Genomic DNA, 17,053 nt, shown 5'->3' with positions numbered 1-17,053 from the left:
GTGAAGAATACAATGGGTGCAGTTCTGTGTTGTGTAACTTTCTCCATTCTGTAACTTCATCCCTCTTAGCCCCAAATATTTTCCTAACACCTTATTCTCAAACACCCTTAATCTCTGTTCCTCTCTCAAAGTGAGAGTTCAAGTTTCACAACCATACAGAACAAGCGATAATATAAGTGTTTTATAAATTCTAACTTTCAGATTTTTCGACAGCAAACTGGATGATAAAAGTTTCTCAACCGAATAATAACAGGCATTTCCCATATTTATTCTGTGTTTAATTTCCTCCCGAGTATAATTTATATTTGTTACTGTTGCTCCAAGATATTTGAACTTCTCCACCTCTTCAAAAGATAAATTTCCAATTTTTATATTTCCATTTCGTACAATATTCTCGTCACGAGACATAATCGTATATTTTGTCTTTTCAGGATTTACTTACAAACCTATCTCTTTACTTGCTTCCAGTAAAATTCCCGTGTTTTCCGTAATCGTTTGTGGATTTTCTCCTAACATATTCACGTCATCCGCATAGACAAGCAGCTGATGTAACCCGTTCAATTCCAAACCCTCTCTGTTATCCTCGACTTTCCTAATGGCATACTCTAGAGCAAAGTTAAAAAGTAATGGTGATAGTGCATCTCCTTGCTTTAGCCCACAGTGAATTGGAAACGCATCTGACAGAAACTGACCTATACGAACTCTGCTGTACGTTTCACTGAGACACATTTTAATTAATCGAACTAGTTTCTTGGGAATACCAAATTCAATAAGAATATCATATAAAACTTCTCTCTTAACTGAGTCATATGCCTTTTTGAAATCTATGAATAACTGATGCACTATACCCTTATACTCCCATTTTTTCTCCATTATCTGTTGAATACAAAATATCTGGTCAATAGTTGATCTATTACGCCTAAAACCACATTGATGATCCCCAATAATTTCATCTACATATGGAGTTAATCTTCTCAAAAGAATATTGGACAAAATTGGTAGAAGTCACATGGCGTTAAATCTGGTGATTCTTGAATGAATGAGTATTGAAAATATATGTAGCCACGAGATCTAATTATGCCCAGATAATTAATATTTTCATTTTCTGTACCTCTTAATTCTCATGCTTCTCCTTTTTCTCCTGCTTATCTTTCTCCTCTTTCTTCTCATGCATCTCTTCATTCTGCTTCTATTTCTTCTTCTGCTTCTCCTCTTCTCATGCATCTGCTCTTCCTCATTCAACTTCTATTTCTTCTTCTGCTTCTCCTCTTCTCATGCATCTGCTCTTCCTCATTCAACTTCTATTTCTTCTTCTGCTTCTCCTCTTCTCATGCATCTGCTCTTCCTCATTCTGCTTCTATTTCTTCTTCTGCTTCTCCTCTTCTCATGCATCTGCTCTTCCTCATTCTGCTTCTATTTCTTCTTTTGCTTCTCCTCTTCTCATGCATCTGCTCTTCCTCATTCTGCTTCTATTTCTTCTTCTGCTTCTCCTCTTCTCATGCATCTGCTCTTCCTCATTCTGCTTCTATTTCTTCTTCTGCTTCTCCTCTTCTCATGCATCTGTTCTTCCTCATTCTGCTTCTATCTCTTCTTCTATCTCTTCTTCTGCTTCTCCTCTTCTCATGCATCTGCTCTTCCTCATTCAGCTTCTATTTCTTCTTCTGCTTCTCCTCTTCTCATGCATCTGCTCTTCCTCATTCTGCTTCTATTTCTTCTTCTGCTTCTCCTCTTCTCATGCATCTGCTCTTCCTCATTCTGCTTCTATTTCTTCTTTTGCTTCTCCTCTTCTCATGCATCTGCTCTTCCTCATTCTGCTTCTATTTCTTCTTCTGCTTCTCCTCTTCTCATGCATCTGCTCTTCCTCATTCTGCTTCTATTTCTTCTTCTGCTTCTCCTCTTCTCATGCATCTGTTCTTCCTCATTCTGCTTCTATTTCTTCTTTTGCTTCTCCTCTTCTCATGCATCTGCTCTTCCTCATTCTGCTTCTATTTCTTCTTCTGCTTCTCCTCTTCTCATGCATCTGCTCTTCCTCATTCTGCTATTTCTTCTTCTGCTTCTCCTCTTCTCATGCATCTGCTCTTCCTCATTCTGCTTCTATTTCTTCTTCTGCTTCTCCTCTTCTCATGCATCTGCTCTTCCTCATTCTGCTTCTATTTCTTCTTTTGCTTCTCCTCTTCTCATGCATCTGCTCTTCCTCATTCAGCTTCTATTTCTTCTTCTGCTTCTCCTCTTCTCATGCATCTGCTCTTCCTCATTCTGCTTCTATTTCTTCTTCTGCTTCTCCTCTTCTCATGCATCTGTTCTTCCTCATTCAGCTTCTATTTCTTCTTCTGCTTCTCTTCTCATGCATCTGCTCTTCCTCATTCTGCTTCTATTTCTTCTTCTGCTTCTCCTCTTCTCATGCATCTGTTCTTCCTCATTCTGCTTCTATTTCTTCTTCTGCTTCTCCTCTTCTCATGCATCTGCTCTTCCTCATTCAGCTTCTATTTCTTCTTCTGCTTCTCCTCTTCTCATGCATCTGCTCTTCCTCATTCTGCTTCTATTTCTTCTTCTGCTTCTCCTCTTCTCATGCATCTGCTCTTCCTCATTCAGCTTCTATTTCTTCTTCTGCTTCTCCTCTTCTCATGCATCTGCTCTTCCTCATTCTGCTTCTATTTCTTCTTCTGCTTTCCTCTTCCTTATCATGCATCTCCTATTCCTCATTCAGTTTCTGGTTTCTTATTCTACACCCAGTCATTCGTTTCACACAGACTTCGTCTGTTATCCAGGATTTTCTTTACAACATTAGCTAACATTTCTAAACCTGACATTTCCTGTGCTCTTCAAAAGTACTTCTTTTCTTCGAAGTTCTTCAATCTTTTCCTGTCCACTCCACGGCTATTTCTGTTGTATGATTGATAACATTTGATAGCCATTACTAAATAAACTGCTATTTTATCATATATTCTCGGATTTTTATTCAATATGTAGCATACTATTGACCCACAAACCCATTACATATGTTTTATATCATCGTAGCCGTAAACGAACATTCCACAAGTTTAAAATGAGCAACAAGAAGTACAAACGTGCTGACACAGTGAGATTGCTCATTGAGTCAGCCTCCAGCATCTGCCAAGGGGAACAATTTGCAAGCGAAAAATAAGTACATGCTTGGCAGCACTTCCGGTTAAGGACTGACAAATTGATTTCGAGGAACATGCCGTTCCTAATACCGCATTCGCGTGATTTTACATACTGCTAGCTCGACAAACTCAACACTTGGCCTCCAGTTTTGGTTCTTACGCGTCGTAGGGTAAGAGCATCTATTACGGGCAATTATAAAATATTGTGTAGTTTTGGGATATTTAAAACATGTTCGAAACAATAATCTTAAAATTGTTACGTTTCAGAATTACAAAACCTTCCCTTTATTTCTTTAACCAATGGCAGGTACTTCACTTTGTGTCATTCACCCAAGTTTCCCCCATATATGACCGAGGAGTCGAGGTTGTACTTTTTCCGACGTAAGCGTCGCCCTCGGCGCACCAAAGAAGACGAACTAAATACCAACGCAAGACCATGATTAATGGGGAAATGGTGGAATGCCGGTAAGGAAAACGGGATACTCCGCGAAAACCTACCAACAAGCGCCGTCTTCGTTCATCACAAATTCTAGTTTCATCAGCCGGGTTTTGAAGACATTTCGTAGAAACTGAAAGTATAAATGCAGTTTGTCGAAGAAATATCTCATATTACATTGCCTTATAACAGCGTTCTTTCGAAAGTCGAAGAGGGTATTCATAATGAAATACATAAGGTTTATAGGTGTATCAGTCTACTAGAAGCAAATGCCTAATGCAATTAACACTTAAATATGAGACTCGAATTTTTGGTAATTTTAACACTGATTTCCGTATGAATATTCGTAAACTACAAAAGAAAAAGACATTCGGTTAATAAATATACTTCTCCACTCAGGCTTCTAAATAATATAGCCTATTAGTTCTCCTTACAAATATCAAAAGTAGTGCATCAATAAATGTAACCGATCGGGGCAAGTTACCTGGTTGAGGATTTTTCCCGGGTTTTCCCTCAACCCAACACGAGCAAACGCTGGGTAACTTTCGGTGCTGGACCCCGGACTCATTTCACCGGCATTATCACTTTCATCTCATTCAGACGCTAAATAACCTAAGATGTTGATAAAACGTCATAAAATGTTCTTACTTACAAATGGCTTTTAAGGAACCCGAAGGTTCATTACCGCCCTCACATAAGCCCGCCATCGGTCCCTATCCTGATAAGATTAATTCACTCTCTATCATCATATCCCATCTCCCTCAAATCCATTTTAATATTATCCTCCCATCTACGCCTAGGCCTTCCCAAAGGTCTTTTTCCCTCCGGCCTCCCAACTAACACTTTATATGCATTTCTGGATTCGCCCATACGTGCTATATGCCTTGCCCATCTCAAACGTCTGGATTTGATGTTCCTAATTGTCAGGTGACGAATACAATGCTTGAAGTTCTGCGTTGTGTAACTTTCTCCATTCTCCTGTAACTTCATCCCTCTTAGCCCCAAATATTTTCTTACTAAAAATAAATGTAATAATTAAGCCGAATAAAACTCGTGTGCATATTGCAAGTCCACTTTTGAACGACACTGAAATATGTATACTACTTCGTTTTATTTGTAATCCATTGAACTAAAGAACCATTCAAATATTTGATTTTAAGACATCGATTTCCATGTACATTACGTTCGAAAATCATTCAAGTCCCTTACTTACTTACAAATGGCTTTTAAGGAACCCAAAGGTTCATTGCCGCCCTCACATAAGCCCGCCATCGGTCCCTATCCTGTGCAAAGATTAATCCAGTCTCTATCATCATATCCCACCTCCCTCAAATCCATTTTAATATTATCCTCCCATCTACGTCTCGGCCTCCCCAAAGGTCTTTTTCCCTCCGGTCTCCCAACTAACACTCTATATGCATTTCTGGATTCGCCCATACGTGCTACATGCCCTGCCCATCGCAAACGTCTGGAATTAATGTTCCTATTTATGTCAGGTGAAGAATACAATGCGTGCAGTTCTGTGTTGTGTAACTTTCTCCATTCTCCTGTAACTTCATCCCTCTTAGCCCCAAATATTTTCCTAAGCACCTTATTCTCAAACACCCTTAATCTATGTTCCTCTCTCAGAGTGAGAGTCCAAGTTTCACAACCATACAGAACAACCGGTAAGTCCCTAGCATTGAGATTACTTCACTGAAGTCCCTGCGATTAAAAAACTGTATTACTAAAGCACCTTATTTTAAGAACTGGCATTCTTCAAGAAAGAGGGATACTTGGCGTGTCACGGAGTACAAAAGTATTGTGTACATTAAAGTTTTGTAATGGCTTCGACTACGTATTGCGAGTTATATAAAGACACATGGGAGTACAGCAGTTCTAAAAATATGTAACATTTCAATTTCAAAACATGACTGAACAACTCATAAATTATAACGCAGCCCAAATAATGTCAAAATCTCTGATCCTTTACTGCTTGACCACACCAACAATACATCTCGTGAGGTGTAGTAGAGTGCTTTGACCAAAGCTATCGGTAAGTTACCGTACAGTCATCCGTAAAATAAAGCATCAATTGGATAATTATGGTCTTTTAACCCTGAACACATTCTTTTCCATTGATACTAACGGTACTGATTTTTGTTACAATCACTACCACTACTATTACTAATACTGGGTTAGTGCACTACTAAATGCCATCACTTAAGCTTCCGTGAGGATAACACACGACAAGAAAAATTAACTGCACAGGTGAACACCGATCACAGTTAACCCTCGGAGGAAAAGCGACGATTCCCCTTAACCTACTCGCATATATCTGCATAATTTTCGCCATTTGTAATAATGTAGTCGTGCTGTATGACTAAATATTCCTTATATCTAATTCTGACCTTTTTGCGTACGTACTCAAATCGGGACTATTTCCAAAGTTCTATTCCTAGAAACGAATAATATATTTAAATGCATTTTTTATCTAGTCCAGATCTAACGTCAGCTGTGAGTGAGAATGTATGTGCGTACAACGAACTGAAGCGATGTATCTTGACCCCCGCCTAAAAAAAACTTCTTCAGACGGCTTCCCCCTCGGGGATGTCCGAAGATAACTTCCTCTTGGCAACCAGAAGAAAAGCGCCACCTGCATTGCTTCTTACTGTTAATGTAGCTCAGGGGTTCTTAACCTATGTCTCGCGATTCTTGTGGCTTTCGGAATGGGTCGGATATTGCTGGTCTCCATGAAGAGATCGTTGAAGTCCAAAGTGATGAGTAGAGAGTTTTCGAACTCTCGTCTTACTAAACGTGTACGCTATGTTGACGTCAGTAATAACGTATTTCGTGATATGTTAACCTTCATGAAACTTCAGAAAATCATTTATGATATTTCCCGCTTCTATAACATTTATCATAGCGTAGTTCCTATGATGGTCAATCTATCGCGATGTAATTTTTGTAATTGATAGCTCAATGTCTAAGGAAGGCATAAAAAATTCGAAATAAAAATCTTTTTTGAAAAGTAAGAAAAATAAAAATAATACGAGTACTAACTTCGATGTGATCTCTTCAGAATAGACATTTACACCTTCAAAAGTTGATAAGCGGCAAACTTTTTTGTTTTTGACGTTAAATAGGTGGTCAAAACGAGAGAAATGTTGAGAAAGAATGGAAATTACTTTAAAAAATGGTCGGTACTCAAAATCTTTACCGGTTTCCGAGTTACGACGAGATAAACAAAGGAGCGTTTTCGCTTGGAGGAGTACTCATGAATTGACCTTTTGTCTGTTGAAAACTCAACGAAAAATCCTTTCCTGAGCCTTCTTGTACTTCGGCCTGAATAATTTACCCATCTTGAGCTGTTCTAAGTAGAAGAATATCATCCACAGTGGTAAATCTCAAACGAGATGCCATATATTTACATCGAATTAGGCCTAAGGTAAACTTCATTCACGCCCACGTTGTTCGGCTAGAGACAGCGGGTTCCGCTATTGAAATAACAGGAGGTGAATGCCCTTGATCCGCTCTTTCATCAATTACAGCAACATAGCGTTAACGTTTAGCGTACGGCGAGGATGCGAAAACTATTATTTGTCCTACAAAACGTTATTGCTCTTGCCTTCCCACTATTGAGATTATAATTACCTAATTTTACAATATTGCTTATTAGAAATATTACGATTGTTGTTTAGTCAACTGTCCGAAGACAGGTTTCAACCTCACAAGTGATACCAACATGGCACCACGTATGAGGCAACTAGACCAGGAGATAATCGGATAGGGTGGCCAGTTCCTTTCCCTCTTCATTGCATACATCGCCGATTAGCTACATATTACTAATCATAGGCTACTTCAGATGCATACAAACAATTGCTATTCCTCTGACACAACGTCAAATGAGATGTACTGCCTGATAACTGATTTACATATCAGCCAGCACTTCAAACTCTATGCAATAATAATAATAATAATAATAATAATAATAATAATAATAATAATAATAACCTAGATGTTGATATAGCGCCGTAAAATAACCCAATAAAATAAAAAAATTAATAATAATAATAATAATAATAATAATAATAACAATAACCTAGATGTTGATATAGCGTCGTAAAATAACCCAATAAAATAAAAAATAAATAATAATAATAATAATAATAATAATAATAATATAATAATACATTTCTACATTTACTTATACGGTATTATTATGCTATCACCACTGTTTAACTTCAAATTAGGCCCATGGGTCGTGCAAGTTGATCGCCTAATTGACTGAGTCTTGGCCAAAATGGTTAAGAATTCCTGCTGTAATAAATATGCCTCAACTTCATCACTAGAGCCCGGATTATAAGAATATGATATATAATTAGATATTCTATTCCTATAATATCGTCGGATCAGGACGCTGCAGTCGACCAGGTGACTCTTTATGTTACAATAAGATGACGTCATAGCGTGTTGCACATATTTTTCGCGTCAGAAGTTCGCTTTACCGGGTAGTACATGCATGTTTTTCACTTTAATTTCCAAAATTATAAAATGTTCCAATTTCATTGTAAAATCACATGACATTAATCATAACTGAAGTTAATTCCATAATGTACATTTTTTATCCTGATTTACTCATTTATCGTTATGGAAAAATTCAGAACAATACTGTAACTACTAACACCTACGAAGTAAAATGTGAGTGTTTTCAAGATATATAGTTTACAGAAAAAATTAGAAACCTGCATTACTTTGCCTATTATTATTATTATTATTATTATTATTATTATTATTATTATTATTATTATTATTATTATTATTAATTTTATTATTATTATTATTATCATTATCATCATTATTATTATTGCCATCATCATTATTATTATTATTATTATTATTATTATTATTATTATTATTATTATTATTATTATTATTATTATTATAGATTTTATGAAAATCAACTTGTTTGAGAATTTTAGAACACAATTGCTGCTAATCGTCTCGGTAGGAAAAGAAGGTCGATTCCTGCTCATGCGGCACGACGTCTGGACGAGTTTAGCGACCGTTGCCTGGCAACGCAGCTTTCCGCGGGGTTTGCACCCCGACGTCGCCAAGTCACATGGACCGACGCCAGCTGGGCGTGCACTAGCCGTCACACGGCGCTGGTTGTTCAACCCGGACCACTATACCTGATGGCATGGGACCTCCTGATCCAGTCATCTCATGCTGGCTGCATTTCAGTCGTGGTCAGGAGCACCAAACTGCCTACCAATCAACTTGTCCACTCACCTACACTTCTGACTGCCGACATAACTCGAAACTACCTGTCTACATCCCTTTGTATGTAATAAAATGTAATATAATGTAATGTGGATTTTAGGATTGTGATGGCCGGTTTTTCCAAGTATTGTTAGAAAATTTAACGACTGTTAAACTCTAAACAGTTTGTTAATTAATAAAATTGTATGTTTTCAACACCAGTTTGGTTTAACAGATTGTTAACAGTTTGTTAATTTTAAATGTAGGATTTCGGGCAGTTAACTCGTTTAACAGTTAGTTAAATACGGCTGATGTCTCCACAGCTGTTCGAACAGAAGTTGCGAAATTAATATTTTGTGTCTCTCTGTAGGGAATGTTTAGCATATGACTGGTAATATAACATTTAAAAAATACTTTGGACTGTTTAAATACATCAGTGTCATTTTATTTCTTTCGTATTTCGTATCCATAATAACAATGAGGAAATATAATCTTACTTGGTAATAATTATTATTCAGCACGTCACCTAAAACTTTCATTTGTCAACTGTTTGTTTATGGAGCGTGGCCTACTATAACAGGTTGTTATTTTATGCAAGTTTCATGACTCACTCTATAATATAGAATTTAAAGATTAATTTTAGCCAATCAAAAATTGTCTTACATGTGTAGAATCATTACCAACTGCTGTTGAGTAGTTAAAATAGTGCTAACAGACATTATAGTTAAGTGATGGTTATCTTAAACAAAATTATGTTGAACAAATGGAAAATACATTAACAAAGCATTAAAAATAAACAGACTGTTAATTTAACATTCGTTAAGCAAAATTAAACATTACTTGCCATGAGTCTAGCAACACTATTCATAAGGTACGCTTTGGAGATATATTTCCCAGCGTCTTTTACCTCTTTGAATCTCAATTGACCCCGTGTCAGCAATAACGGTTAGGATTCGTTCCACGGCGAATATTTAATATGACCCTAGAAAGACTGTTATAAACAGAAATTTGGGTGCGATACAATAGTTTCATTCAAAGACGCAGCAAATGAATATATAAAGCATTTAAGTTAATTTTGAACATATCAATCAATTTTTAGCTTTAGTACAGTACATACCTAGATTATGCATCAGATTCTAGTAATTAGAGGTAATGAGTTGGCAGATATTACACACCTACAACTCCAGGCGGCCAAGTGTTGCGGTCGCTGTACATACCTGAAACAAGAAAGAACAGACAATTAGTTCACAGTGCCAAACGAGGTGCTTCACTTTATGATAGATTCTCCCACGTTGGCGGTGGTCTGCGGGGACCTATCGAGCTGCTAGCACGTCGTTCTTCCGGCAATAAAAGCAAAGTTTCTGTGCAGAGACTTTTTAACAGGTTCAACTTTTTCACAAAAACTTACAAGAATAACAAACTCTGCAACACGACAAATACAAAGCTTTCTCTTAATCTCCTTTTCTTCTTTTCTACATTTCCCTCTCCCCCTTTTTCGCTTCTCCCGTTCCCCTACTCACTTTCTTCCTTCCTATTCTTCTCTTCTAAATTGATAATTTTATTCTTACTCATCTTTCCTCTTCGCCATGCTTTCTTCCAGCCTTTTTAACTCAACTTATTCCTCTGTTTCTTTAATTTGTTCCACCTCTTCTTTCCCAACTTTGCCCTAACTCATCTTTCCACATTCTTTTAGTCCACCTGTTTCTCCTCATTTCATTCCTCCCTTCTCGTTATTTTTTCATTCTTCCCCCTGATTTCTCTTTTCACAGTCTTCCTCTTTAAATCCTTCTTTTTTCCCTTTTTATACCTCTCTACACTTCTTATTGACGAGGAACTATGTCTTTCTTCTCAGCAGGCACGGCAGATAACTTGGGAATTGAAGGATTGAGAATTATAAGGGTACTAACTGTAATTTTATCGACATTGAGATATGGGTCTTTTCTTATGCAATTTTGTGTCTAGAATATGATCTTCCCTTTTGCTTTCAGTTAGAACACTTTCTAAGACTTTACTTAGAGAGAATATCATGCATATATATAAAAAATTGAATGAGATACAACGTTTACAAGCTTTATTTTCCTTGTCGCGTAAAATATAAAAGTAACAGTTAGTATCCTTATAATTCTCAACCCTTCAAACTGACATACATAAAAATGCAATCCCCATCTGTGCCCATGCATTTTCCTTATCTATCTGTCTATCTCCTATCCATCCATCCATCCATCCATCCATCCATCCATCCATCCATCCATCCATCCATCCACCCACCTACCTACTTATTTATTTATTTATTTGCTTATTTATTTATTTATTTATTCATTCATTTATTTTATTTATTTATTATTTATTTATTGATTCATTTATTTATTTGCTTATTTATTTATTTCTACTGGAAGAGTTAAGGCCATAAGGCCTTCTCTTCCTCCACCAGTATAAGAACATTAGAAAATACAAAAATTACAGGAATACAGGAACTACATACTATTAATAATAATAATAATAATAATAATAATAATAATAATAATAGTACGGTCAAAATGAAGTTGAGTTTAGTTACATGTAATTTTAGGAGTCGAACAATTACAGCCATTAATCGAAGTATTTACTAAAATAGTAGAGAAAATTTATGTATTAAAAATGAAAATCATATATTATAAAAATAATATTTAAAACATCACAGTCAAAGCAGTCTATTTGACAACCGGCTTTTGAAAGTAGTCAATGTCTCACAGCCCCTTCTCCTTGTCTTCCCCTTGTAGTCTTGTAATCTGTTCTCCCTGTATTCCCCCTTTTCTTCATTTATAGACTACCCTTAACTCTCCATGTACGAGTATTTCCTTCGTTCTCTATGTCTTAACCTTGTTCTCGTTATATTCCCTTTATTTTCTCTGCAACCCCCTTGTTATCCTTGTATTCCTCTTGCACTCCTTGCATTCCCCTTCGTTCTCCTTATCTTCCTTTTGTTTCCTTGTCTATCCCTGTTCTTCTTGTTATTTCCTTATTGTTTTTGTATTCTCCTTGTTTTTATTGTCATCCCTTTTTCATCCTGTCTTCCCATTGTTTTCTTTGTTATCCTTATATTCCCCTTGTTCTCATTGTCTTCCCCTTGTACTCCTTGCCTTTCTCTTGTTTCTAATCTTTCGTTGCATTGTCTCTTCGTATTCCCTTTGTTATCCTTGTTCTCATTCTTTCCCGTTTTCTCCTTGTATGCCCTTTGTTCTCTATGTATTCCTTTCGTTTTCCATGTATCCTCTTTGTTCTCCATGTCTTCCCCTTGTACTCTTTATCTTATTCTTCTTCGCCTTTCTTCCCCTTGTACTCCTTGTATTTCCCTTTTACTCCTTGTTTTCCTCTTATATTCCTTGTCTTCTCCTTGCTCTCTTTGTACTATCCTTGTACTCCCCTTGCTTTGCACCTGTCGACAGTTGATTGCACACACACATGTAATTTTACTTGAAGATATGCAGTGTAGTAAACCTGTCGATTTTTTCTTCCTCCTCCTACCCCTCTTTGCAGTCTCCTCTTCCTCCCCTTTCACCATTATTTCTCCCATCTTCTCTTTTTCTCTTTCTCCTCCATTGCCTTTCCCTCTCTTCTCCATCCATTATCTTATGCCGTTTATTTTTTCCTTTATTTCCCTTTGCGTTCCCTGTTCCTTCGTTATTAGTTTCCGTCTTTTTTTCTATCCTTATCCCTTCTTTCCCTCATTCCATCTTTTCTTCTCATCCTTAAATTTCGTTTTTCTTATGTTACCAGTACTTATTTTCTTTCCGTTTTTCTGTTACATTTTGTCTCCTTTCCTGCTTACTCACTTTCTCTGCTTCGTCTTCTTCTTATTCTTCTCTAATCTCTTCATCTTCTTGTTTCTTTCTCGGTTCATCTCTTCCCTGCTTCATTCTTCCACCTTTCTCTTCTTTTACAATAATTATCCCGATCTTATCTTTTTTATCCGCTCTACTTCTTGGATACGTACAGCCACTACATTTGCTTCCTTGTCTGTCGTTGTACAAGTTGAGGTTCTCCAAGCTGAACTTCCCAAAACTACTTAATCTCTGTTAACGCAAGATCAGTAAACTCCACAAAGCCTGTCTTCATCAGAGAAGCACGAAAAGGATGGGGAAGTCCAGCACTTAAACTATTTTCTGCGTCGTTGTGGCGTGTCGCTCACTTACGTAACAAAAACAAAAAACCTACATATCTGCGTCGGATGCCACGCTACGCTGTACAATTTCAGATCCGAATGTTCCTTGTCTTGTAAGCGAGATTTAATTCCTGCAATTTATTGCAAAGGAAACTACAGAGTCTCATAACCACAGACATTATGAGGATTTCCAACAATTCGGAAAGTATGCATATTCACCCAATATTATGTCACATGACGAAAGCATTCTGTTGTGATGATTTGTGAGCTTTATCGAATGTGCCAGAAAGTATTCATTTCATTCGATAGTGGACATTTTATTTAAATCATGATTACCTATTCATGGAACAAAAAGAACAAAGGGGTAGAAGAAGAAGCTAGGGAGGTAGAAGGAAGAGGACAAGAATTATTAAAACATGAAGTAAAATAAGACAAACAGGAAACCAAAGACGAAGTTGTGCAATGACTAGTTGTATTGACGTGTACTTATTCTAGAAAATTTCCGTAAACAGACTCAAAAGAAGCTTGAAATGTCGTCTTTCCGAGGAGTACATTATTATTATTATTATTATTATTGTTATTATTATTATTATTATTATTATTATTATTATTATTATATATATATTTCTCTGTCTGTCAGCAATTTAACACAAACTCGCTGAGTTGTACCGGAATAAGCATTCTGTTACTGTACATTCCAAAACAGATAACAACCCCCTCTCTTGTTTTACCATTTGTAAGTTAGCAGTGAGCGACACAATAGCCACAATAGGTGCAGATCATCTACTGTGAAGCAAGGTATGGAAATGTGATTCGTGAATGAAACACACTAACTTAAAGACAGAATGTCTTCATTTTGTGTAGGATTCATGTGTACCCTTGTAAAATGTGAAATGTGTGGGTTTCTTTTAATCCTAGAATTTTGCATTAGGCCTAAATAAATGTTGAATCTTATATTAGTGACATTCTTGAACAAAAAAAAAAAAAAAAAAAAAAAAAAAAAAAAAAAAAAAAAAAAAAAACCTATTTTTTATTTTATAAAGCCTAAATAAAGGATAAAATTTCAAACACGTATGGATTTATTACCGTCAGAATTACCTATCAATAATCAACCATTTAAACCATTAGATTATGACATAAAATGGTATATAATGACCGACAAACGTTTTCGCCATGAATATGGCATCCTCGGATCTCACAGAAGCAAAGACATATAATGAATACTTATGATTTCTGGTTTAAATACAATAATTAAAAAATGTTTGGAAAAGGTTAAAATGATAGGTAGTGTGAACATATGTAATTATGAACATACGTGTAACATGAAATCTAAAACCATACAAAGTATTAAAATAACAAACAATGTGCCAGTGGTTAAATGTACAATGAGATAAAATAGTTTGACAGTTTTCAATTGCAATTGTACATTTAACCACTGGCACATTGTTTTTTTTTATTTTAATACTTTGTATGGTTTTAGATTTCATGTTACACGTATGTTCATAATTACATAATTATGTTCACACTGCCTATCATTTTAATCTTTTCCAAATATTTTTTAATGATTGTATTTAAACCAGAAATCATAAGTGTTCATTATGTGTCATTGCTTCTATGAGACCTCAGGATGACATATTCATGCGAAAACGTTCGTCGGTCATTATGTACCATTTTATGTCATAATCTAATGGTTTAAATGGTTGATTATAATAATTATTAATATAATAATATAATTATCAATAATTATTGATAAGTAATTCTGACGGTAATAAATCCATACATATTTGAAACTTTATTAATTATACGATGAAAGAGTAATGGAACGGAGAAAAATTCTCTCCGGCACCGGGATTTGAACCCGGGTTTTCAGCTCTACGTGCTGATGCTTTATCCACTAAGCCACACCGGATACCCATCCCGGTGTCGGACAGAATCGTCTCAGTTTAAGTTCCAACTCTTGGGTTCCCTCTAGTGGCCGCCCTCTGCACTACGTCATAGAAGTCTATGAACGTAGGACTGAAGTCCACACATGTGCTGAGGTGCACTCGTTATGAGTGACTAGTTGGCCGGGATCCGACGGAATAAGCCCCGGATACCCATGTGGCTTAGTGGATAAAGCATCAGCATGTAGAGCTGAAAACCCGGGTTCAAATCCCGGTGCCGGAGAGAATTTTTTCTGTTCCATTACTCTTTCATCGTATGATGACGCAGAATATCTGCATTGAAATATCATATGTACTTCGGTACATAAAAATAATATATATTTATTAATTATACTTATCGGACCCAACATACCTTTGAAATTACTAAATAAAGGAATTTAAGAGCCTATTTTAGGTGCCTAAAATGCCACCTATTAGGGCCTAAAATTCCGCTCTCTACTTATCAAGGAGGAAAGAAATATGTTTCCGTGTCTCAGCTTAGGGATTAGTTGCAGGTGAGCAGCATGTTTGCCATCCTCATTCTGAATATGATTTATTTAGTTCCGTCCTGTACGCATTACCATTTCGTTTTCTGTTGCTGCAGGACAGGGATAGGCGTGTATGCAAATGTCGCCTCCTTCCAGAGAGAACCGTTACCTACTTGGGCTTGATCTTTGGAATCTGCGAGCTGGTGCCTCCATGGGAGTGTCGTCATGGATACGAAAATAGCGACGACACACACTTGCACTTTCAGCGCTTAGAACTGTGTCATCCAGCGCGTGCATGTCTACATGTGCGATAATCGAGGCGGCTAAATTTAAATGGGAACCCAATTCCAGAAAAGTGCGGTGTTGCCTGACTGCCTTCCAATCATCAGCAATTTAACTCTTCTCGCACCATAATAGCTGACTCTCATCCCATTTAGCAAGCTGTCTTTATTAGATATTATCTGATTTCCTTTGCCTTGACTGCAACGCCTTAAGTCACCAGCAGTTTTCAGCTAATCTGCGTACTCTGCAACAGCAACGTAAGATGGAAATGATCCATATATCGAGCATCATATTTCAGATTACGTATGATGTTTAGGACTCCGTATACTTAGCAAATAAATTTCACGTAACATACAACGCAGTATACGGTTCGAAAACTAGCGATTGATTCACAAAATTTATGACATTTTAGTAACGCAGTAACATCTTTCAGCTTAGGCAGAATGTTAGGTACCGGTACCTATTAGAAAGGATCCCGCAACGTAGAGTAGTGCTCTGAAGCAGTGGTACCCCCAAAATACATTTTTTTCACCTCCGTACCCCCAAACTGCATTGCACTAACATATTAAATAACAAAATACTATGATTAATGTTGTAATTCTAAGCAAAATATATTATTATTATTATTATTATTATTATTATTATTATTATTATTATTATTATTATTACAGTGAAATCTCCATAGAACGATTACCGATATAATAATAATACTCTCTATAATGTTAAACTATTGTAGTCACAGCATTAATTCCTTTAATGAAATCTTAAAATGCAACTGCGTAATTTTTATAAGCAGTAATCTCACTAGAGGTTTCGATTTATATAGGGAAAATCAAAACTCGAGTGGGATTTAATTAACTATTACACGATTAGAAGAAAGTATATGCATTATTATTATTATTATCATCATTATTATTATTATTATTACTATTATTATCATCAGCGCTTTTTTCAGCCGGAACGCGTTCCGGTAAACTTTTTGCCGTTACAAATTCCAAAGAGATATATTTTATAAGCGAAATTGAAAATTAAAATTGCCGCCACTGCCGAGTCCAAGAGTTTACATTTTCTCATTATTATCGTTGGTGCAAAAGTAACTCATGCAATCTAGTGCTGCCATCTTCCGTTATTGATCCTGAAACTATAGCTCGAAAACGAAAAATTTCCGTTATACTTAAAATCGATGAGCTCCGTTTGGAACTTATTTTAATATTAGGTATGTAGGCCTAATATTTTTAAACCTACCTACGTTTTTGTTGTATAATGTGATCGAGTGATAGAGTTCCGGTAAACTTTTTTCCAGAAAAAAAAGCACTGATTATTATTATTATTATTATTATTATTATTATTATTATTATTATCACAGTGAAATCTCCATAGAAATATTACCGATAACTCTATAATGTTATAATATTGTA

The 17,053-nt window shown here is 36.2% G+C and overlaps 1 protein-coding gene across 3 annotated transcripts in view; it reads right to left on the bottom strand.

Moving 5' to 3' along the window:
• Window positions 1-17,053, bottom strand: part of LOC138706523 (terminal nucleotidyltransferase 5C-like) — a 391,516-nt gene that overhangs the window by 183,129 nt on the left and 191,334 nt on the right. Inside the window, exon 1 of one of the 3 annotated variants that reach the window (XM_069835900.1) lies at window positions 9,978-10,032. The exons of 1 other annotated variant lie outside the window; for it this stretch is intronic. In XM_069835900.1, the coding sequence (XP_069692001.1) occupies window positions 9,978-10,017 (40 nt within the window). In that variant the 5' untranslated portion in view covers window positions 10,018-10,032. Of the gene's footprint in view, window positions 1-9,919; window positions 9,948-9,977; window positions 10,033-17,053 lie in introns of those variants that run through there. One more of the 3 variants, XM_069835901.1, reaches the window with a different exon arrangement.

The sequence above is a fragment of the Periplaneta americana genome, chromosome 9 (assembly GCF_040183065.1).
Source record: "Periplaneta americana isolate PAMFEO1 chromosome 9, P.americana_PAMFEO1_priV1, whole genome shotgun sequence".
Classification (NCBI taxonomy): Eukaryota; Metazoa; Arthropoda; class Insecta; order Blattodea; family Blattidae; genus Periplaneta; species Periplaneta americana.
Note: the sequence above shows the minus strand (reverse complement) of the source record. Positions and strands in the feature narration are given on the sequence as shown.